General features: G+C 37.8%; 2 protein-coding genes across 4 annotated transcripts; one reads left to right on the top strand and one right to left on the bottom strand.

Moving 5' to 3' along the window:
* Positions 1–8726: 8726 nt before the first annotated feature.
* Positions 8727–14783, top strand: LOC147557729 (cationic amino acid transporter 9, chloroplastic-like). 2 transcript variants are annotated; one of them, XM_086659332.1, is made up of 10 exons: positions 8727–9167; positions 9652–10064; positions 10407–10583; positions 10686–10910; positions 11000–11176; positions 11326–11562; positions 12854–12943; positions 13136–13229; positions 14306–14336; positions 14433–14783. In XM_086659332.1, exons 1-10 carry the CDS (start codon positions 8900–8902, stop codon positions 14449–14451), a joined length of 1731 nt encoding a protein of 576 aa, XP_086515458.1. In that variant the 5' UTR covers positions 8727–8899; the 3' UTR covers positions 14452–14783. The 2 variants fall into 2 exon arrangements, with proteins under 2 accessions (XP_086515458.1, XP_086515459.1); XM_086659333.1 differs by lacking the exon at positions 12854–12943 and having other exon boundaries at positions 8810–9167.
* A 1094-nt stretch (positions 14784–15877) lies between these two features.
* Positions 15878–22580, bottom strand: LOC147557728 (poly(ADP-ribose) glycohydrolase 1-like). Of its 2 annotated transcripts, XR_015234179.1 has the most exons (12): positions 21902–22580; positions 21609–21815; positions 19899–20002; positions 18783–18987; positions 18548–18652; positions 17900–18018; positions 17653–17796; positions 17261–17402; positions 16869–17072; positions 16461–16523; positions 16008–16313; positions 15878–15903 (listed from the first exon to the last, which is right to left on the bottom strand). XR_015234179.1 is itself a non-coding variant. In XM_086659331.1 (11 exons), the coding sequence occupies exons 1-11, from the start codon at positions 22157–22159 to the stop codon at positions 16164–16166; spliced, it is 1701 nt and encodes a 566-aa protein (XP_086515457.1). In that variant the 5' UTR covers positions 22160–22580; the 3' UTR covers positions 15878–16163. The 2 variants fall into 2 exon arrangements, 1 of the variants encoding a protein (XP_086515457.1); XM_086659331.1 differs by having other exon boundaries at positions 15878–16313.
* Positions 22581–23296: the final 716 nt, after the last annotated feature.

Genomic DNA, 23296 nt, shown 5'->3' with positions numbered 1-23296 from the left:
AGAAGCTATGTCTAGACTAAATGGATTTTGGAGGATAGAGTTTGATTCGTGTTCTTCATCTTAATCCTTTTGGACACTCCAAATATGGATAGGTTAGAAGTACGTTTGAAGATCAATCTCTGTTTTTGACTCAAGGCTTTCTTTCTTGTCAGTTTGATTCATGTTTTGGTTATAGTGGACTTGTTGTCCTCATCCCTTTCGATTGGGATGAACCTATCTTATAGGTTTTTGACCAAGTTTAGAATCTTTTGGTATAGTTTGTTAAACTTAGCACTTATTAACATCTCAATTTAGAAATAAAATTCTTTATTGATTCTCCATAATACTTAGTACAGAGATGATGTTAAAAAATTAGAAAAACGATTAATCTAGAATAGTGCCTAAAGTAGACTTCGATCCCTTTCAGCATCCTTAGCAGTCGAGGCTTCTGCTCCCTCTTGGATCTTGTCTTCCTTAGCCAAATACTCAGTTCCCAGCTGCGCCTTTACATTCACAATGAAAGGGCAATTTTAGGTATTACATACCATAATTTGGGAATTTTACAGTATTTGATAAGTTAACTGTTTATACCTGAATTGGAAGCTACTGTTCCATTCTTTTTGTCCTCCAAGAACTTAGGGCAGTTTCTTTTCCAGTGGCCTATGCTACTGCAGTAGAAACATCTTGACGTAGATTGAATACCTTTGTTTTGAGGTTTAGCAATACGTTTGCCTTTTCCTTTTAACGCGGGTTTCTTCTTCTGCCTCTTGTTCTCTTGAGCCACAAGAATCTTATTCTTTGGCTCCAAGTCCATTGTTAGTCGTTCTGCTGCCTGAAGCATTGCATCAAGTTCCTCTAAAGGCTTGTTCCATCCATTCATCGCATATTCCATCTTAAATAGATTGAACCCTTCATGAAGTGAATAGAGGATCATGTCATTAGCCGCCGATTGGCTAACAGGAGAACCCAGCTCTTCTAGTTTAGCAAAGAGTTCTATCATTTGCCGAACATGAGGACATACTGGTTTTCCTTTCTCGAGGCGCAGACGCAATAATTTACTGGTTGCATCAAACCTCTCCACTCTCGCTTTGCTTCGGATTGAATCCTCAGTTTTCAGAGTGATGGAGGGGACTTCCATGTTCAGAGGTTTCTCGTTAAGAGTAGCCTCCATGGCTGATAACAACCGAGAAGTCATTGATTCTGGTTCTGCCCTCTTTTGATCATCCTCTTGATGCTCTGTTTCTTTAGCAGTCAGAAAATCCAATTTTGAAAATGGATAGTCTGAGACATTTAGCTTGTTTTTAAACTCTCCATCCATTATTTGAAGTATCTCCCGATTCCTTCCTTCATGGATGTTTTCGTTTAACACCTTCCTTAGGTACGTTCCAAGGTCGAACATGTTTCCTTGTGTCATCTTTAAAACTACATAAAGTAATGGCAAAGTTTTAAAACTCGTTATCGTTTTGAAAAACATTAGTTTTCCCACATTATTCAATAAAAATCGTCCCCGATTGAATAAGTGATTCCAAGACCCAGTTCTTCGAAGTAAAGCGGACGAAGGCCCTACCCTTTGACTCCGTCGTTCCGGGTGAGTGAACTACTTCACTGATCATACCTTATGACTCTTGGTTGATAGATTTCATTAATGAATGACTAATCTATCCTTTTGCCTCGAGTATCCAAGACTCTCTTGCTGATCTCGTTGAGTAGAACCATTTAGACGTGTAGGCCTCTTCTATAGGCCTACCCGCATTGTCCCAAGGTAGAGGAGGTACTCTGCGAAGGCCGACCCACCTTCCTCGAACAAGGGCGCAACGAGTGTCTTAATCTGGATAGGCGATTACTCAAGATTACTTTTGGGGACTTTTACGCTAGTCTGGCGTTTGTTATAGTGAACTATTTAGCCTAACTAACATCCACGACATAAAGCGTAAATAAGTAAGTAAATGCGCGCGAGAAAGTAAATCAAGCAGACATGGATCCTAGTATGGCCCCTAACCTAGAAGATCTAATCTCCCTTGATTTTCTTCTTGTTTCGCCTTTTGGTTCGTCTTGGATCGCCATCTTTGAACCTCCATTGATTTCTCCCACTCGCCTTTGGATTTCATCCTCGAGTTTCTTCAATGGACTCATAGACCCTAAACTCTAATTACAAGACTCTAACGATTCGCAGATCGTATAAACTTGAAATTAAAATTAATTACAAAGCATGCACCCATCCGTGCTTAAAACAAGAATAAGGAAATAAATCTATGGCCATACTAGTTTCCCGCATTCACATCACATGCAATCATATAATATATCAAGGCTAAGAATTATATATGCATGATTATCTTGGGAGATACTTTTGTTGACATCACATGTCACATTGCGGACCTTAAGTCTAAATTCGAAGAATTCAACTAATGGTGCTTTCCGGTTTTATGTTTTATGATTAAAATCATCTTTTAGAAAAACTCCGTTTTGGGCTCGAGAAAGCCCGAGTCAATTTCGGAAAAAATATTGGTTCGATTCTTAATGATTTCATAAATCAATTTAAAGAGAAATCCGTTTTGGGCTCTTGGATGGCCCGGATTGATTTTGGAATTATTTGGTTGGAATCGGAAAAAAATTTTGGCAAAAACTCCCACTCGAATGATGGTCCCTTTTCGTGGTCCGAAAAGCCTCGAAAAAGCCCGGGACAAGTCCTAGACAAGTCCCGGCCCAAGCCCAAAAAGGGCTCGGACAAGGTCCGGACATAGCACGGCCCATAGGGCCGGCATGTCCTGGCCGAGGCCTATCAAGGCCTGGTCTCGTCCTGGCCGGAGCCAGGACGCTAGTCCATGTACCAGACGCGTTCTAGACGTGTCTGGTACTGGACCGGACCAGCACTAGGTGTCTCGGATTAGTCCGAGACACCCAGAACCTCCCAGACGCGTCTCCAAGACGCGTTTGGTCGAGTGCTCTGGACGCGTCCTAGACGCGTCCAGGAAGCTCCTTCGCAGCTGCTGGTCGCGTCTTCAAGACGCGTCCTTAGTAGCTGCTCTGGACGCGTCTTCAAGACGCGTCCAGAAGCTTCTGTCGCAGCTGCTGGTCGCGTCTTCAAGACGCGTCTCAGCAGCTGCTCTGGACGCGTCCAGAGGACGCATCCAGGAGCTTCTGGTCCGGCCAGGAAGCTTCCTGGCCGGACACTAGGGTTTTTCAAAACCCTAGTTTCCAAAAAGAAATTTTTTTTTTTTTTCTTATGCAACTTTAAGTTGCTATTTTCCAATTTTAAAACTTTTCTTAAATTTTTGAAATTCCTTTTAGAACACTTCTAAAATTTTTCAAAACTTTTAGAAACTTTTTAAATTTTTCCAAATCTGTTTTGAGAGTTTCCCAAACTCAAAACTACTCTTTTTAGAACACTTCTAAAATTCCAAATCTTTGTTTTTCAAAAGTTTCCAAAATTTAAAAAACAACTCTTAATCAAACCAATTTTGGATCAAAATCTAGGTTTTTGAAATTTTTCAAAGAACAATTTTGAAATCAATTTGAAAAATCTTTGAATCCAATTCATAATTAATCAAATTTTATGTTTAAAACCTTTTTAAATATAACTATCAATCATAATCAAGCATGGATTAGTTTGAAATTCAATGAAATTGAGTCTTTTAAAACACTTTTAATCATCAATTTGATTCTCAATTTGAAAATTTATTGAATCCCATCAAATTATGAGTTTAAAATACTTTTTAAAAACATCTTTTAAAATACTTTTATAAACTCAATTTTCAAACTATTAAGCATATTAATTAGTTCGATTCTTAGCAAAAACTAGTTAATGGCAAGAGGCTCTGACGCCACTGTAGGGATTTACACCCTTCTACTAGTGTTTATAGCGGAAATATGACATCTAATGTCTACACTAGTATTCCCAGGATCACATGCAAAACTAGTAATTAATCTAATGGAGATAGTAGATTACCTTAATCGCTTTTCCCTCGAACTAGTTGAATTGATTGAAGAAGACCAAGAGCTTCAAGTGTAGCTCCTCTACTTGGGACACGAGCAATCAATTTGATCTCCCACCTTGTTGTATAGCTAGCACACCAATGGTGGTTGGAAGAAGAACTCCTTTCTTCTTGACTAGATAGATAGTTAATGGGAATTAGCTCACTTTCTCCTCTCTACTTGATGTGGTAGAGTAAGAAAGCTTAGAGAGAAATTCCACACCTTATTCTCTGCCCTAAGAGTGTTTATATAGAACCCTAATAAGAATCCACCTCCTTTTAGGTTTCCTAAAACACCCTTTAGAATAAGATTTAGGGAAATAGTCGAAAATAGCAACTATTGGTATTTTCTCAATTCCCAAGGAGGAGGTGCCCAAACACCACGAAAATTGGCAGATATAATGTTTATTATATCAGCAACTAACCCTCCAAAATTCAGCCCAATCCGAGTCCTAGAAGTACCCGAACCGGTCTAGGCCCAAAAACCCTGTTTTTGGCCTTTTTGTACTATCTTTGCCTAATTCCTTTTTAGGCCTATGAGATATGTTTATGGGACACTCCCATGATTATATCTCACTCCCACTAGTCATATCCTAGATCAATTTGTCACTCTTATGTGTAACCCGTTGTAGGATCCGATCGAAGTTAGCCGCGAATTACTTCGTAATTCGACGATCGTAGTTGGTCTCTAGCTACAACTCTACGATCCCTAAATCAATCGGACTTGATGATCTTCCACATCAATTGTCCTATCCGACAAATTGTTCGCATTGTCACCTTGGTCGAAGGACAACTCCTTCAACTCCTTCAGGAAGAAGACCAAAGAGACATTTTATGAGCACCTCAATTCAAGTCAAAGACTAATTACGTAGTCAAAGTAAAGTCAAGTCAAGGGTTTCAATTTAGTAGAGAAACACTAAAAAAAAAAAAAAGAATAAGGCTGATTGGGGGTCTTCATCTTCTTCAATTAGAAATTAGGGTTTAGAACTGAGAGAGAGAGAAAGGGGGAAAGAGAAGGACAAAAAAGGGTGGTTGCCGGCCAAAGCCTTGGCCGGCACGGCTGAACTCGACACGGGAAGATCTGCTCGGGATTCCTTCAACCGCTCGAGACGCCGGCGACAAAGAGGACAGCAGCAGCTCGTCTTCAAGCTAGGAGAAGTTGCTGGTCGGGATTTCAAACTCGGGATTCTTAGGAACCAGCTCGTCGGAAACCCACCAGCCACACGGGACAGCAGCTCAGGTTCTCCATTGGAGTAGCTCGGGACAACAACTCAGCAGCTCGGTTTCCCTCATCAGCACGAGTTTACATCATCAACAGCTCGGGAAACCGACCGGCAGTAGCTTGGTCGGATCTAGGGTTTTTGCTACTAACCAGAGCTTTCAAGGGTTTTCCGGCAATAATCTTTGGCCGGAAATCTTAGGGTTATACTTGGGAACCTATTGCCTTGATTATCCTTGTGTTTGATTGAGTTTTTGAGTTAATATATCTAGAGAGAGAAAGCTTAAGTGAAGCTTTCATGGTGGATTTTTCTTAAGGAAGAAGATGATACTGGCTGATAAGGGGAGGTCAAGTTCTGCTGAGAGGACACCCATTTTATACTGTTAAGAGGACCCCTGCATTCTGTTACAGGGAGATCGACAGTACTTCAACACATATATTTCTCGTCGATCTTAGTCTCGCGCCTCATCGGAATAGGGAGATTCTCACCCTAACTCGTGTCTTTCTTTGTTTTCTTCCCATTTATTATTTGTATTGCCATGTCTAGCTAGCTTTTGTAGTCGGATACTCGTGATACATGTTTTGATGTGACAAGAGTTTTATTGCTTTTAATGATAAAATCTTCCGGATTTTTAGACCGTTCATGGACTGGAATCTGAGTTAAACCAAGAGTTCGTTGACCCATCCAAGTAAATGGGTGAAGTTAACTTACTTTTTATGCTTATAGATCATTAGTACTAGTCACTATCGACTTTGTGGATCGAAGTATCCTCCTCAGTCGATTCTTGCTCGACCATTTTTCCCGAATCACTCTCACCTCTCACTTTTAGATTAGATCGTTTTATTTGTTTATTTATTATAAATCAATCAAAATCCCAATTATCATCTTTTCATTTTAGTCTGAGTTAGTGGTTGACACCTAGACCGGTGAGCTAGACTTTCTCGATATTCTTATTACCTTCTTATCTTCGTGGATCGATCCCGGTCTTACCGGGTTATTACTTGACGCCCATATACTTGCGGGTGGAGACCTTTTAGGGTAACCTTTTAGGCCCATCAGTGGTGGACGTGTTATGGTGGTGCTTAGTGGTGACAGAGTTATGGTAGTGATGGTGGTGGTAGAATTGAGGGGTGTTGGTGGTTAGGGGGTAAAGTTGCAACGACGGTAGTGAAATGGTGTTGGTGGAGGTGGTATAGTGTGGCGGTGGAATGGTCAATTTGTGGCGATGGTGGTGAAGTGGTTGTGGAATGGTAATGGTGGTGATGGAGTTGCGCCGAAAGTGGTATGGAAGTAAAGTGTTCGTGATGGTGGTGGAATGATGGCAGAGGTGGTGGGGCGATGGTCAAAGGACTGGTGGATGTTTATTGATGGTGACAAAAAAAGATAAATATTTTATTTGAAAGGATGAGAGAGAAAATTGATTTAGAATATTTCCGTTATTCCTATTTAATGACCGAAATCACGCTAGAAATATGGAAGAGTGAGATTTGATTTGCTTTCCAAAACTGAAACGATGAGAGAAAAAGTTGATTTGGAAAATATCCGTTTTTCCTATTTAAATCCCGAAATCGCGCTACAAATAAGCTGTACGAATCTCAGTTCGACATCTTTTAAAAAAGCAGCGAGAAATCAACATGAGATATGGACGGAAATCTTTTGTATTTAGTAAGGTTTTTTATGTCCGAAGTGCTAAAGGACTAAAAACCCATTTTATGAGAAGATTGGACCCTAAATTTATTTTGAACACTATTTTGTGCCTTATACCAATGCACCCTTATGAAGGTGCATTACAAATAAAGTAACAAAACTAATGCCACTCACTATCATCTAAAATTGTTCCTACAAGACTTAGACCTTTAGGGATCCCAAATCAATGAAGAAAAAGTTAAAAAATGGTAAAGTAGTTACTAATATTATGTATCGCGATCAGTGCCTGATTTGAGATCAAAACTGCAAATTATACATTAGACTTCAAAATTAAAATGTTATCTTTAATTATCAATCAGGCTATTTGTATTTTATTTTTTCCAAACTTACCCCATAATAAAATCTCTCTTTCTCTATCTAAAACTCAATGACTATCTCATTCTCTCTGTCTATACTCAGCGACCCTCTCTTGACTCATCATCTTCCTCTCATTCTCTTTAAACTCAATCGATTTACGATTTATCTTCTTTTTCACTGACTCGTCATCTTCCTCTCTCTTGAGCAAAGGGCCAGTAGGGCGTGTAAGAATGATGTAGAATTCAGTCCATGAACTTTTCACTACTCATCAAAGACCACTGTATAGGCTGATCACTCGCTAGTCAGGGTCAGGTTGTCTATCGTTGCATCCAAGATCTCCTCACTAGTGTCATCCAGCTCATGAGTCTCACAAAGGTCGCAACCGTGCCAATGTACGCTCCTAACCCCGATGACAAACCCTCATCCCAAAAAGAATGGCCATAGATTTGATTTTGTGGATTCAATAATATTGTGTTTTTTCAAAACAACACGATTATAGAAACCTCATACATCAATTGGCTTGTGTGTCTCCCCAAACCTTAACAGTTGTTGATACGGTCCCCGCTTTACACACTTCACACAGGTACGGGGTTTTGTTCTTGAAGAAAGCTCCATCGAGCACCCCCAAAAGGTCTCGACTTACCAAACTTGAGCGTACACTTATAGCCCAGACTCCAAACACTCTCTTAAGCGATGTGGGACTATCACAACTTGTATACATATTCACAACGAAACACAATATGCTACGACTATCTCTACCAAACTTCGATTCAAAATTTTGAGAGTGAATGCACTACGCTGGACAACATTCACTTCTCTACCATCCTTTGGGTCTTATGGAAAATGCGTTGTGATCATTGTTTTCAGCATAAAATTAATAATCTCCAGAAAATTATTAAAATGATAGAAAATTTTTCGAAAATAAACAAAAAACAAGTAATGAAAAAACATAAAACCAGAGATAGATGGCAGCCGCCTTCAAGTGAATTTATGAAGATTAATGTTGATGCTTCCTTTTTAAATTTAACATCCAATGTGGGAATCAGTTTAATATCTCATGATGTAGAGGCAAAATTCATTGAAGCTCAGGTCAAATCTACTAGAGCTAGAAACAGCGAAGAAAGTGAAGCAATGGCGATCCTCTTAGGTATGGAATGGCAAAAGTCAAGAATCACAATTCAATAATCATAGAAAGCGACAATATCAACTTGATCAAACACCTCCGAAACAGACATCATTCCATTCACTGGCAATCCTTGATCCACATCAGAAAAATCAGAGAAAGATGTAGAGCCTTTGAAGTGGTTCATTTCCATCACACAAAGAGAGAAGCAAATTTGCAAGCTGACAAATTAGCTAGATAGGCAAGGAAGCACAATCAAAGCAAAGGGTGGCATAGTATGCCTCGTATTTTAGTTAATATGTACTGTAATAACGCTCTTATCCATTAATGTTATTCCAGTTCAACCAAAAAAAAAAAAAAGAATGCACTACGGTGGAGCAAGACCACCCAAGTCTACAAAACAAAATTGTGACAGAATGATGAAGATATAGTAACGTAGGTATTGTTCACCTACATCTAAAGTAGGTTAAGCTAATAAAAATGAGACAGGTTAAAAAAAGGAAAGTGAATCGCGGGAATATACAGTCACTTTTATAAGGAATATTTCTGTCTTCTTTAAGACACTGATTCTGTTCATCGATCCCCAACACTCACAGACAGAAATGGTCGAACCAATGAATCACTCCTCCACTTCTTCTTCTTCATCATCATCATTTTTCTCAAACCTATGTTCTTCTGCTCTGAGAGTCAAATCAATTGATTCATTTCCCTCTTCAGACAACACTCGTCTCCTAACTTCTTCTTCTTCCTCATCTGATGGTCTAGTTCGTCATCTTGGCCTTTTCCAACTTATTCTTCTCGGTATCGGTGCTTCCATTGGTGCTGGTATCTTTGTCGTCACCGGTGCCGTAGCTCGTTCTGCCGGACCTGGTTTGTATTTTTCACTCTCCTTAATCATTTTATCTTTTGATTTCTATATTCCTCAACTTTCAGTTGTCAAATTGCTATTATTATCTTCGATTTCTCTCTGTTTAATTTTTAAACCTAGTTTTACCTAAGCTTGAATTTGTACTGAATTTTGTTATGTACGAGTATACTGCCATTATGTGTTTGGAGTAAGCAAAAAAGGGAATGTTACAATGAATTAGTTTCTTTCAAGTGAAAAAAACGAGGTTTTGAGGTTGGGAAAATCTCCACAAGTTGACAAAAGAAAAGCCCTCAAAGAATTGATTTTACAAGATGAATGAATCATTTGGAAGCATAACTAGGTCTAAAAAGGCAATGGGGACATTTATTATAACACCAGGATTAACGAATTATCTACTTAACAACACTGTCTTAGAAAATTCGTTGATTGAATTCTTCAGAATTGCAGTTGGGTTACTGAACCATCATCTACTGACTCTTGTTTCAGGTGTCACGATTAGTTTTATTCTTGCTGGAGCAGCATGTGTGCTCAATGCGTTGTGTTACGCGGAACTGTCTTCTCGTTTTCCTGCTGTTGTTGGAGGAGCGTACTTATATTGTTACTCAGCTTTCAATGAGTTAACTGCTTTTCTCGTTTTCACACAGTTAATGCTTGATTACCATATTGGAGCAGCTAGCATAGCACGAAGTTTAGCAAGCTACGTGGTGACACTACTAGAGCTCGTTCCCGTGTTTAGGGATCATATCCCAAATTGGGTTGGACATGGGGGTAAACAGTTTTTAGGAGGAACCTTGTCAATCAACTTATTAGCTCCGTTTCTGTTGTTGCTCTTGACAATAATTTTATGCCGAGGTGTTGGGGAATCATCTTTTTTTAACTCGTTGATGACTGCCACTAAGGTGGGTACTTGTAGTTGCTTGAAACCTTGTCAATCGACAAAGAGGTTATGGTTTTCTTATTAACTCTTTTTGAATCTCTAGATTAGATTTTTAGTATATTATATAGGACTTGGAAAAAAACTTGAACTACTTGTTTTTTGTTTGTTAACCACTTGTTTACTTGCTACGTAGTTAATTGTTTCCTAGAAGCTTGTTTACTTCTTTTAATGCTTAAGTTGTGTTCTTCAGATTTTGTGAAAGAGAGGTTACTCCAAACTGTCTCAAGCATATGCTTCGGATCATGATCTCATCAAAGGAAACCTCCTCGAGGCTAAGCCTAACAATTGTGTTTAAACATCACAGGTAGTTATTGTCCTTGTCGTCATCATAGCTGGATCGTTTAAAGTTGATGTGGACAACTGGCACCCTTTTGCACCGCACGGTTATAAAGCTATTATAACTGGGTCAACTGTAGTATTTTTTGCGTATGTTGGATTCGATGCAGTGGCTAACTCAGCAGAAGAATCTAAACGGCCTCAGGTGTCTGAAGACTTTCAACTTATATTTGTTTCTTTTTGGTGTTAGATTACTTAATTTATGTTTGGACACTAAATATCTCAAAATTGCTCAACTTCATCTCAGAGGGATTTACCGATTGGCATTCTTGGGAGCCTTCTCGTATGTGCAATGTTATATATCGGTGTCTGCTTAGTGATCACGGGCATGGTACCTTACCACCTCCTTGGTGAAGAGGCTCCTCTGGCTGAAGCGTTCAAATCGAAAAATATGAAGTTTGTATCTATCTTGATTAGCATAGGTGCTGTTGTTGGACTTACAACTACGCTTCTAGTTGGCTTATATGTTCAGGTAAACCTTTCAGATTCCACATAATTGACACTCCATTGTTATAAATGTTGTCCAATAATCGGGTATTGATAGTCATTTGTCATGAGCAGTCTCGGTTATATCTTGGCCTCGGGAGGGATGGTTTACTTCCTTCTGTATTTGCAAAAGTGCACCCTACTCGTCATACACCTGTTCATTCTCAAATTTGGGTTGGTCTTGTCGCTGGTGTCTTGGCCGGGCTATTTAATGTGCATATATTATCGCATATTCTTTCCGTTGGCTCCTTGGTAAGTATAGTGCAACTTTTTTTTTCTAAACACGCTACGACTCTTGGCCATCTCGTGTGATTCTCTTTTATTATGGCCATTGGTCGTAACTTCGTACAATTTTTTTTTGCTTCATGTTAACAGAGGGAAAGACTTGACTTGTTTTACAGATAGGATATTCTGTCGTTGCAGCCTGTGTTGTAACCCTTCGGTTGAAGGATAGGACAACACATCAAGTTTCTGCAAGGTGGCTAACCACTTATCGGGAAGGAGTCATTTGCCTCGTCGTAGTTGCATTATGTGGATTTACTACTGGACTTTCTTATCGCTATAATGCAGGACTTGCCTTAACAATTGTAGCTGCACTATTAGCAATCTTATCGGCTATTGCTCTTCAGTTCCGTCAGGTAAGTATTTCTCTATTTGGAGACTCTTTCCTCTGTTTCTTGTAACTCCCTCCAGACCAACACCTTATGCTTCTTAAACTTAATCTCCTTGACCAGCTGATACTGAGTAGTGACAACTATATTGAAGCTCTTTGGCTTTTATTTGGCATCAGACTCCAATTGGGCAGTAAAAGATTGTCTTGTGCAGAGAATTACAAATAAGATTACATAATAAAGCAAACAAATCTACCTCTGGATTGTCATGAAATCATCCTATATGTGTCAAAATTCTGTAATACATCATGTTGAACTCCAACCTAAATAGAATCACTTATCCACCCTCTTGATAAACTTTGAGATGATGTCCTCTTATGAACAACATAAAGACGAGAATAAGAGAAGAACTGCGATCTAGTAAAAGAAAGCATTCTTGCATAAACATAAAATTCAACTAAGAAAAGGGGGACAAAAGGACAAGATGGTGGAAGTGATGATGGAGAGTAACAAGTCAACTAGCCTAAAAACTCATCTTGGTTCTCCAATTATTCGTGAGCCCTTACTTATGGACCCATTTGCTTGTAATTGTGTGTGATGAAGTAAATTAAGAATAAAAAAGTCCTCGTTTTACTACTACAAAAGGTCCAATAAAAATAAGTTTCCGTTTGAATAAACCTTCAATTAACACTTCAAAATAAGTTTTAGTATGTTTTGGAGTCGTTTGAATGGAGTTTTCTATACAAAAGTACGAATTTCAGGTTAGAGTTTCGAGTGAATGTTAATTTTTTTCAGCAGCAGTGAAGTTATTTTGAAGTGTTAATTGAAGGTTTATTCAATTGTTTGTAGGTTTATTTTGTGTTCTTGTTCTTTGATTAGATTGTAAACCATTGTAGTTGTTTCCGCCTACTTGTGTACATCGTTGCAAGTGGCTTTGGGGTTTCATGACACCTAAGGGTATTAGAAACATGAAGAAACTAAGCAAGTTGAACTCATGAATGATCTCGTGCAACAAGCCCACGATGTAATTGTAAAGAGTTATGAGCGTTGTTCTATCTTGTTTATGGCACTCCTTTATAATGAGGGCACATATGTATGTAGAGTTATTCTTTTGACAAGAATTATTTTGACCTGATAATGTGTGTGTGTGTGTATATATATATATATATATATATATATATATATATATATATATTCAAGGCCGAACAGTTGCAATAGTGCTTCACTCCTAGTTTATAGTAAACCTAGCCTCCGATTTCGAGTTTAACAGCTTAGTTCTTTGGATACTTTTCTAATTTGCCAGTACATAATTTCTCAGGTATACTTGACTCCATCAGGATTTTCTTGTCCAGGGGTTCCCATTTTGCCAGCTGTCTGTATCTTCTTTAATATTTTTTTGTTTGCTCAGGTTTGATTCTCAACAATCTGTTGCACTAATTGTTTTCTTACCTATTTTTGGCATGGGTTTATATTGTTGGAGAACAAACATCCTATTAATTTTCAGATAACTTGAGAATGAAAAGGGAAAATGTTGTTGTAAAACTTTATATAGAACTATAGAGAAGATATATTTGACCTAAAAACAAGTGGTTCTTTGCAGCTTCACTATGAGGCCTGGTACAGATTTGTTGTGCTCAGCATTATTGCTATTGGCGTTTATGCATTTTATGGACAGTATCATGCCGATCCTACAGGTTTGAATCACACAGTACATTTTCATTGGATTCCTATTGAAGAATATTGATAGTTTTACATATCTAAGTGGGAAAGATTTTTTTTTTTTTTGAGAAATCGACTACGATCTACGTTAGTCGTTACAAGGCATTGATACATCATGCAGATGTGATGAGCACGATAACCGCCTAATTTAAACCATAATGAAAGAGGCCTAAAGCTCGACAACATGAACCACCGAGACTCCATCCCACGACCTCATGGGCTTAAGAGGGGTGTCCAACCGTTGCACCAAAGGGTGGTGGACAAGTGAGAATGATTTATATGCCTATTCGTTCACTTGAGGTTATTGTGGAATGTTAGTGCTCTGAATTGACGTGTGCATACCCCTCATGTATTTTTTTGCGGTGAACATTTCTTATGCAGGGAAATTGTTTACTTGCCAAAAATGCTGTCAAATAGTTTCCTGCGAAAGCTGCTTTAGACGGATTGTAACATGTACTGTAGGATTAGTTCAAAGCAATCGCCATTATTCCTGAAGCTTTCTTGATCTTTGAACTTCTTCTTAGTCTCATGTTTTCAAATGAACCTTCTTCATATTCACCTAATTCCAATTGGATTTTCTGCCCTAACAAAGATATACTGTTGAACTCTTGTGTTTTAAAAAGTCTCTCTTTTTGGATTCCTTGGTATAGAGCTTCAGCTTTTGTATCTCTTTGTTCCTGGACTACTAATATCTGCTTTAAATCCCTCTTCATGTGCAAGTGTTTGTTCCTTCGAAATCCATATAGTCACTTTTCCAGCAAATGGGAATATAGCCTTTCATCACATGGACGTGTATCGCAACAGTTTTCTACTCCTATCTGATCAGTAGGAAACGGACTGATAATTAAAGAATTTAGAAGTCATAGTTATCCTGGCCTTTCGGGTTTGTTTAATTTGGCCCTTTATGGTTCTCGTCTTGGCTGTCTTGGCTGTTATGTATCCATGATGTAATGTTGATCAAATGACATTTTGATGTAATGATCATTTAAAGGTATGACTTTTCTTTATTATCCCTCCATAACATTAAACAGTTTTTTTCCTTTCTGTGCAGGAGGAAGGAAGAAAAATGAAGCAAATCAGGAGTAAGTTAAATGTTCTACCTATTTATCTTCTCATGATTTTTTTTTTTCTTTTCCTATTTCCTTACTACCTCTGAACCTGGCTCCTAATGTCTACAGGCTGACTGATGGAGTGTAACGCCATCCCTCCGTGTGAAGCTAGTCATAGCAGTTGTATGATTTGGGAACAGCTGACTCTGAGTAGTTAACACAAGTTTCAGTATAACATTGAACCAGTAAGATAGATGTTAGGTATAAAGTTTGGTACTAAATTTCTTGGAAGATGGTGGTTTAGTGGTTACTAAAGTAATTATTTTGTAGAATATTATAGAATTACATGATTACCATATGGGGAATTCTATAGGCAATGTCTAAAGTTGTTAAAGACAATGTATTTTTCACTCAAAGACTTGGTCAAAACAAGTTGACTAAGTATGGTTAGAGGCAATGCCCATTTTCCTTCTTCTCAAATTTTTCCCGACAGACCATCTTAACTCAAAAAGGAAAACTTCTCTTCTTCCTCCTTAATACGAAATATCAAATTTCAGACTAAAAAACAAACCCCTCTTCTACTTGTCGAGTTTCTAGACAATTAAAATACCCACTTAACAAATCGTGATGAGGTGGTTATGTTTTTTCTCTATTCGAACATATGGAGTTCTCTCACAGACAATTAAAATACCCACATAACAAATCGTGATGGACAAATGTTTTTTAGCAAGTGGAAGTGCTAATGAATCATGGCCAGATGGACAAATGTTGCCAACCTCAAACCCAAGAGTTTTCAGTTCTACAGAATTAAAGAGGGCAACTGAAAATTTCAGACCCGATGTACATGGATGAGGTTGTGGAAAAGTTAATAAGGGTTACGTGGATGGGGAGACCCATTTACCTTCAAAGTTCGGCACTAGTATAGTTGTTGTCAAAAAATTAAAGTCAGAGAGCATCCAAAGGTTTCAATTGTGACATGTAAACCTTATTAAAGTCTGTTTTTCCATCCACCCCCAATGGTATAGAGATAGAAGAGGAGAAGAAGAATTGACAAGAACTTTTTTGTTTGAGTTAAGGTCATCGGCCAGCAATCTTCGGTCGATGACTTTTCGCTAAAAAAGAAGAAAGATGGGAATTGCCTATCTATTTGTGGCATTGCTTTTAGCGAAATTTCCTTTAACAACTTTGGGCATTTCTTTTTCCTGAAATTGCAACTTCAATCAGTGGCACTGGCACATTATACATTTAGAGTCAAACAATACATTTGTTAAGAAGGATTGGTAAAGCCAACAAATTATTTGTTTGTGTATAATCGCATAGGTAATAATGTCTAATAGATTTGGTACATCTTGTTGAAGTATTTAGGATGATCTTTCTTGTTTGAAGGTCAGCATACTATAAGGGGTGTTGCTCCGTGTTTCGAACACTTGACATAGAGGGTGGAAACGAAACCAACTTAGTAGCCATTCAAAGGTTATTTACTGCATAGGATTATCTAGTAATTTTTGTTTTAGGGTCTGACATACATCTCTCAGAGTCCTCTAATTCATTTTCTGCCTTTCGATATTACCGAATTTAACCCCAAAAGATTTAATTTAACCTGTCATAACACATCCACAAATGAATTTACATCAGGGCACTCTCATGAATAAAGATAGTGTGAACTATAATACTAGTTTCAAAAAGAAAACGAAGCAAGATGACATATAAATATGGCAGATGATCCATCATAACAGGCTAACGGCAGATGGGTGAAGTAAAGACTTCGCTGGTATTCCTTCATTTGTTTAATTGTCAGGAATAAGGTGATCACTGTGAAGGAAAAGCTTTCTTCTTACAATTATCTGAAAACATGGTAAACTAGTACTCCATTGGGGTTGGTAGGGATGGAAGGAGCCAACTAAGAAATCCAAGTCGAGTTTCACCATATAATCTCTTAGACGAATATTCGATCAACATATTCCAGAGTTCCCCGACTGTCCATCCGTGTGATGATATCCATTCGCTCACCTGTCCAACCACCACCCAACACCATCAATAACTAAGAATCAAAGAGTGAAACCAACCCAACACATGCCCAAAAAAAACTCAGATGGTTCATTTCCCGAGAGAGCGAGAGAATTTTAGATTCAGCCGACGAATTAACAGAAAAAGTACCTGATCTAAACTCTGGAGAGCCTCCTCTCCAAACGTGCAGTACAGAACAGAAGGTCTCAATGCCTGGAAAAAAAATTAGATCTTGGGCTCAGCTCACCAATAATGACACGCAAAAACAGGGCCTGGGCTATATATTTGGATTAGGCTCAGCCTACCCACAAGATCTGAATTTTTTTCTGATAATCTTATTGTTCATATGATTCTGTAACCACACTACCTACCATGGATTCCATTCTTCCTATTTGTTAGGTAAATAATTGCTTTTACTTCGATAAACAAAGAAGAAAAGAGTAGACTATCATTTTCTGGGCAGTTGTTGAAGATAGACGACGGAGCACAGAAGATGATATTATTACAAATTTACAATATAACTTGACTGCAGTAAGGATAGGAGGAGAATAAAATCACCTGAGAAGCAGCAAGCCACTGAATTATAGCCTTGAGTTCAGGGTCTCCCCCAAAGCCACCACAACCCCAATTCCCTGTTACTATACCAATGTCATCTTGGGAATGTGAATGCTGAGTGATATTCCCGTTATGAGATTTTCCAACCAATTCAGCCCAATTTTCACCTCCTTGAGGTGAACTGGAAGTGGATGCATGTTCATGCAACTATAGAAAAAGGTAAGTAAATCAGAGAATCTGCTAAATCTCAAAAAAGAAAGAAGAAGCATACAAGAACAGACTTCATCGACATTACAGTGACAGAGATCGAGAAAATCAGAAGAATTTTTTTTCTCAAACAACATCTAGGTAACTTGTAATATTCATTGGGTACAAGATTAGCTCAAGCTTCATACCTCAAGATCATTTTTGGCCTTACTATCGGGGAATTCAGAATCCCAATTAAGACTATCTCTGCAACATTCCTCTTGAATTTTAATTTGGTGGCGCTCATATTTTGATGGATCAAAGAATCCACAGAACGCCTTATTGGTTTCCCTGTTGTAACCGAACATTTAGACTCAGTAATCTAACAAATGAAGTTAAACATTAGATTACTGCGTCAATCAAATTAGACGACGAACGATCCAAACAAAGAGAAATATAGTGACTGATTAATTTGCATAGAGAAAATTTTGAGTAACTATATCTTTTTATCCAATAATTGGCCACGGGAATAAATTTCTTATGTTTCTCTCAACCAATGTAAACATATAATTTTATCGTGAGTGTCAAGTATTAATCATACCGAAGTATGTATTCAACTCCATACTGTTTCAGCCTCGGATTACACAATGCGTCTATTGCAACTATCCTCGTTTTCCGTCTTCCCATGCAATCTACTAACTTTTTATCCAAATAGTCACCCGAAAAACGGAATGAGGCGGCATATCTACAAATAGCAAAGATGAAGTCTATGTGTAAGCAATTGACTTTTGAATACTCAAGATAAGTAGTAATTTTGTTTCCCTCTATAGTTAGTAATATGAACTCACCCAGTATAAGTTGAATATCTTTCAGCACCAACAATTTCAATAGCCTCGTTGTCTTCCATTGCAGGCAGAAAAAGCATTCCAATCACCAATTCAGGATTGATCATGAAACGGATCTCTTCCTACAGCAGATGTAATATAAACTAGTAGAAGTACGGATGAAAATGCTCAATTGTTGGAAAATTCTTCAATTACCAAGTAAAGAAAAGGGACCTGATACGGGTGAACCATGAGAAAAAAAAGAACTAAAGAATTTCGGCTAAAATAGAGAACCTCTTAATTCCTTAAAAGGTAACACATTTTGAAAAAACTCCCACCATCCTAAACAATATAAATGCTAAACTTAATCAACACTTATTATACTAAATTATTGTTACTGGATGACATCTTGGAACATGTTTTATAGATTTAGGTGCAACCTAAATTGCAATTTGGATTTGGACATCAAACTTCAATGTTGAGAATCAGTTCTTGTTGCTGGGATCTTGGAGAATGAAAAAACTTAGGGGGCTAACATGCCATCCTCATGATGCTCATAAAGTAGAGATATGTGGGATAGAGAAAAGAGCACAACAGAATTCTTTATCCGAGTTAAAACTTATGTTTTTGTGCTTCTAGAAAAGTTATTTTAAACGGAACCTGAGAGCATACCTGTAGACAACCTCTACTAAGAGCACCACCGCCGATATATTTGTTGGCGAAATCTACTTCAAGACCTTCACCTAGCTGATCTTCTATCAAGCCTGATCGTGATACCTAGAAAGAAGAAAACCACCGAAAGAAGTAATTTTAAATTACTTGCACTAAATAATAAAGGATGCATTTGAATTATTTGTCAAATGATTGTGACTAGTAATTCACAACTTTGGGACTTGTACTTTATTACCTCAAAATGGTTAAGGGAAACTTTAGATTGACTCCAGAAATCAGTTTTAGGATAAGAAACCCATAGAGGAGTATGTTTCAGAGGAAGAACCTTCCGTTCAAACGAGACAACGTGGGTTGGCGTGCATGAAGATATTCTTTCGAAATAGTGAATGAGGCACCTTATTTTGTGTTCCTGGTTTTGCCTATAGCTAGAACAGAGGCTCCTGAAGGCAAACAAAAATCAAAAGCTCATCTCGTAGATGAAGGAACTAAATAAAGAAAAGAAGTTCCACTCACTAGCTACAAACCCATAGAGATGGAATTAAAATATAAGATGCAAACAATATTCATGACAGGATATACGATAGAGGCTGTGATGCTGTATATTAGCTGCAAAATTGATTAAACTAGCTTTTTTTACTATTAAGTAGGAAACCGTCTACAATAACTGATCACTAATTCCAAGAAATTATTTATAAATCCTAAAGATTGCTCGCACTTCAATTTTTGAGTCCAAGAGTACATAGATGTGATTTAGTGTGATAAGGGCGACTAAAGTACATAACTAGCTGGTTTTATTGCTCATGTTTAGAAACAACTATTGCATTAGAAATGGTAAAATGACCTGCATCCTGTTGGTACTTTCAACACATTTTCTCTCCCAAACGAGTGAATTTTTTTATTTTGACAAAAACAACAGAAAAATCTTCTTCAGGTTCACTCTTATGTATTATACAAATGTTTTGAAGAAAATAAAAAAAAGGTAAGAGAAATTTAATATTCCCGACTTCTGAGATTTGTCAGTTTTGCAAAAATTTACAGTAAGAGAGAGAGAGAGATCTGATTGGTATTCTCCAGATAAGTTTGAATGTAAGCGAGGTTTTTTTTATTCAATTTCAGCTTATAGATATCTTTTTATACTGTGTGATATTCATCAGCGAAAACATGTATTTTTGCATCATAATTTGTAAGTGAAAGAACGTATGGTAATATATGAAAAGGAACTCCACTTAACAACAACAACGAACCATGACAAGAAAGACATGTCATATAGGTTTACCCATACCTCAATGGTCAACCATTATGACGAAAGATAGTTCAAACAATCATAAGAGTGTAGCTGAAGTTGACATACGCAAACAAATGATCAAAGTTGATAGCTGGAAGATGTTTGGCACCTCTATTGATGACGGGAAACAAACAAAAGAAAGAGCACGCAAGAAGAGCACCGATCAACTCCTGCAAAGAATAGAACTCATCTCTTTAAAATCATCATAAGCAACAGCAAACCATGTTTAGTAAAGCTGCGTTTCACTTTCCCCTTATGCAATTGGGATTGTGACTCCATTTCGGCTAAGGCTGAGACCAGACCCAAATGAGTTACTCCCAAGTAAATTTAAACTACTGACTCGCTATATTTACTACTATGCCCGCCATGACCGATTCATTATATCCAACTCAAATTTAAACTACTGACTCGCTATATTTACTACTATGCCCGCCATACATTTTACTAAACCTTCTCTCTTCATTGATCCAAGAAAAAACATTGATCCAAAAAATAATATAATTATAGGTACATATTACTTTTGTAAGGCGTTAGCAAAAGGGACCTAACTCGCCCATAGGGCAAGGTGGAAACCTAGTTTTAAACAATACAATGAAGTGAAATTAAGAAAAGGGAATGATGACTCTGGGATGACGTATGATGCAAATAAATAAGCTTAAAGGAGAGTACCCTGCTATCTACTTTATCTCTTCTAAGTACATGATGTTTGTCTTTATATCTCTTCAGTGCTATAAAAATGAGTACTTATCTATTTTGACCTTACATAAAATATTTAAATGTTTTTAGCAATCCATTCTAATTCCTTAAGCTTATGATTAAGCTTATGATTGTAATTAAAAAACATAGGGTTTATGAATACTCGGATGTGACAGTTGAAAACATACATTGCAAAAAAATAATGTTTATGATGGAAATAAGGATCAATTAGCATCATGGAGTTGAGAGATTTTGTGATTAGTGGAGGAGGTGTGACGGGAAGAATCAAGAGGAATGGCTTAGGTGAAGGGGGAGTGATGAACGGGATGAGTTTGCGTTGGAGCCATAAGGAAGTTTGTATTTATCAGAAGAATTTATTGAGGTGTTAGTTTTTAGTTAAATATTGGTCGTTGTCAAATTATATGGACTATTATGTATTTCTTTTAGCATCTATAAAAAGCAAAAAAATAAGATCCAGATCACTTAAGAGTGATTTTCACTTCTTAAATGGAAAAAAACGACCTAAATTTAATAAGTATAAACCGCTTAATAATTGCAAAAACGAAACACCCTCTAAGGATTTGAAGCGTCTCCAATGTAGAACTCAAAAAAATCTCTAATCGTCCTATGTGTCAAGTCTCAATGCAAATTCTCTATCCTAGATGGCACCATTGAGATCCTGTATTCAAAAGACATCTCCAAAGCAACCCTCTAAAACTTAAAATTACGTAGGTGTCATTTCCATGATGGGTAGTTTTCTTTTTGAATATCCACTGGACAATTGATGTCTTTAAGAAGAATCTAAAATATGGAGTTTCTTCCTGAGAAATCTTAGGATTAAATGATGCCGCATCAAATGCAAAAAAAAAAAAACGATGCCGCATCAAATGCAAAAAAAAAAAAACGATGCCGCATCAAATGCAAAAAAAGAAAAACGATGCCGCATCATGACCCAAATTGAGTCTTGATATGTTCTTAGAGTATCAACTAAGTAGGAGTTGTGATCACTAACAGATTAGTTTAAAGAACTCTCATCCATGCCTAAATACAACTATACAAGTATATATAAAAGTGAAGTACCTGAGAAAGAAACACAATGCCTGATTCCTGTTGATCCAATAAACGAAGACTAGTCTTGATTCTGGGATAACCTTCCTTTCTTCCAGCAAGAATGTCATCAGCATCCATATAATGGGTTTCTAGCAGAGAAGGTAATTTTAGTAATAAAGTGGCTAATGATGGAAGAACCTCTCTGAACCATTTCCTCGATTCAACACGAGACATCAACTGTGGAGAAACGAAATAAAATCAGATAATATGTCAATAAAAAAAAATAGTTCGATCAATCACTAGGGTTTAGGAATTGTGGGTACCTCATCGAAGAAAAGAGAGTAACCTTCTGAAGCAGAGGAAGCAATACGTTCAGATGAGGAGGAGAAACCGAGAGAATCTCTGAGATCAGAAATGGCGAGGAAGAGAATTTCTCCGGAGTCAACCCTGCTGTGATCGGGTCCTCTCGACAGAGATTTAAGAGCTTCCATTATCTGAATAGGCCATTGTAGTGACGGAGACCCAGTATTCTTCACCACAGGCAGAAATGGAATGATAGACATGAGATCATCTTCCATCATCTCTCTCTCTCTTTCTCTCTCTCTCTCTCTTCTCTTCTCCCTTCCGATTGCATAAGATATTGAATTGTCAATCCGTCCGAACAAAATTTTTTTCTTCCAAAATGATGTTAGACCAAGCGAGGGTGGGAATCGGACCGTACGTCCATAGACAATCCCCAGACCTGACGGACTGTCCACGGACAATCCCCCTATCAGACAAGATGATTCGGACACCCAAGCCTCTTGACCGTCACAACAACTAGACGGACTCGAACGGACACTTCACAAAATTTGTGTATCCATTGCCCGTACAGCCCCGCCAAAAAAGTCGGCATTGTGGGTTCCGAACAACCGGACATTGGGCAAAAAATTGGCACAACCCAAGCACATGTCAAAGTGCCCATAACTAGACAGTATTTTTGGAACTTGGCTCATGCTTACTAGTATTAGCTAGAGAGGAGGTTTGATTTATTTATACTCCCCAAACCTCCACCAAATGTTTGGGTTACCAGTGTGGGACTAATTGGGCGTCCCGATGCCAATTTCCTTTGCTCAAATGCTCAACCTCCCACATGACTGAATGACTGTTGGCCTACTCGTTCCTTTAATTTTTCACAACTTTATGTTCCCACACAGCGACACTACATTACAAACACCCACAACATGTATATAATAAAACACAAAGTTTTGTGTAGATTGAGACAAATCGAAAGACAAATCTAGCCGTTCGTTACGATTTTGATACGATCCTCACTCTTTGATCTATTACCTACCCTAAAAACGACAAATTTGTTGACCCAGTGAATGCAAGAAAGTGAATAAAACCCATAAATTTGGGATCAGATATATGGTCAAACTTCATCATCTAAGTTTGTGTGTTATCTCTTTCCTCTCCCAATCTCTTCGCGCCAGTTGCATTCTTTTCCTCATCTCTAGAGATGTTATAATCTCTTCATTATCTCTTATTCAAAACAGAAAAATCATCACTGGGTGTTAAGAAATCTCTTCCTTATCTCTTCATGGCAAAAATCATTCCCCCAGATCTTCCTCGCAGACATTGCTCCCCCAATTTCAAAATCTTCATGGCGGAACATAGGGGAGTGAAAAAATCAAACGAAGATCTCAAGGTTCGATCTTCGACTTCCCTAGAAGAAATCA

Source organism: Eschscholzia californica, unplaced genomic scaffold (genome assembly GCF_041429995.1).
Source record: "Eschscholzia californica isolate CP2 unplaced genomic scaffold, dmEscCali1.0.p SCAF_2, whole genome shotgun sequence".
Taxonomy (NCBI): domain Eukaryota; kingdom Viridiplantae; phylum Streptophyta; class Magnoliopsida; order Ranunculales; family Papaveraceae; genus Eschscholzia; species Eschscholzia californica.
This window is presented reverse-complemented; position numbering and strand designations above follow the sequence as displayed.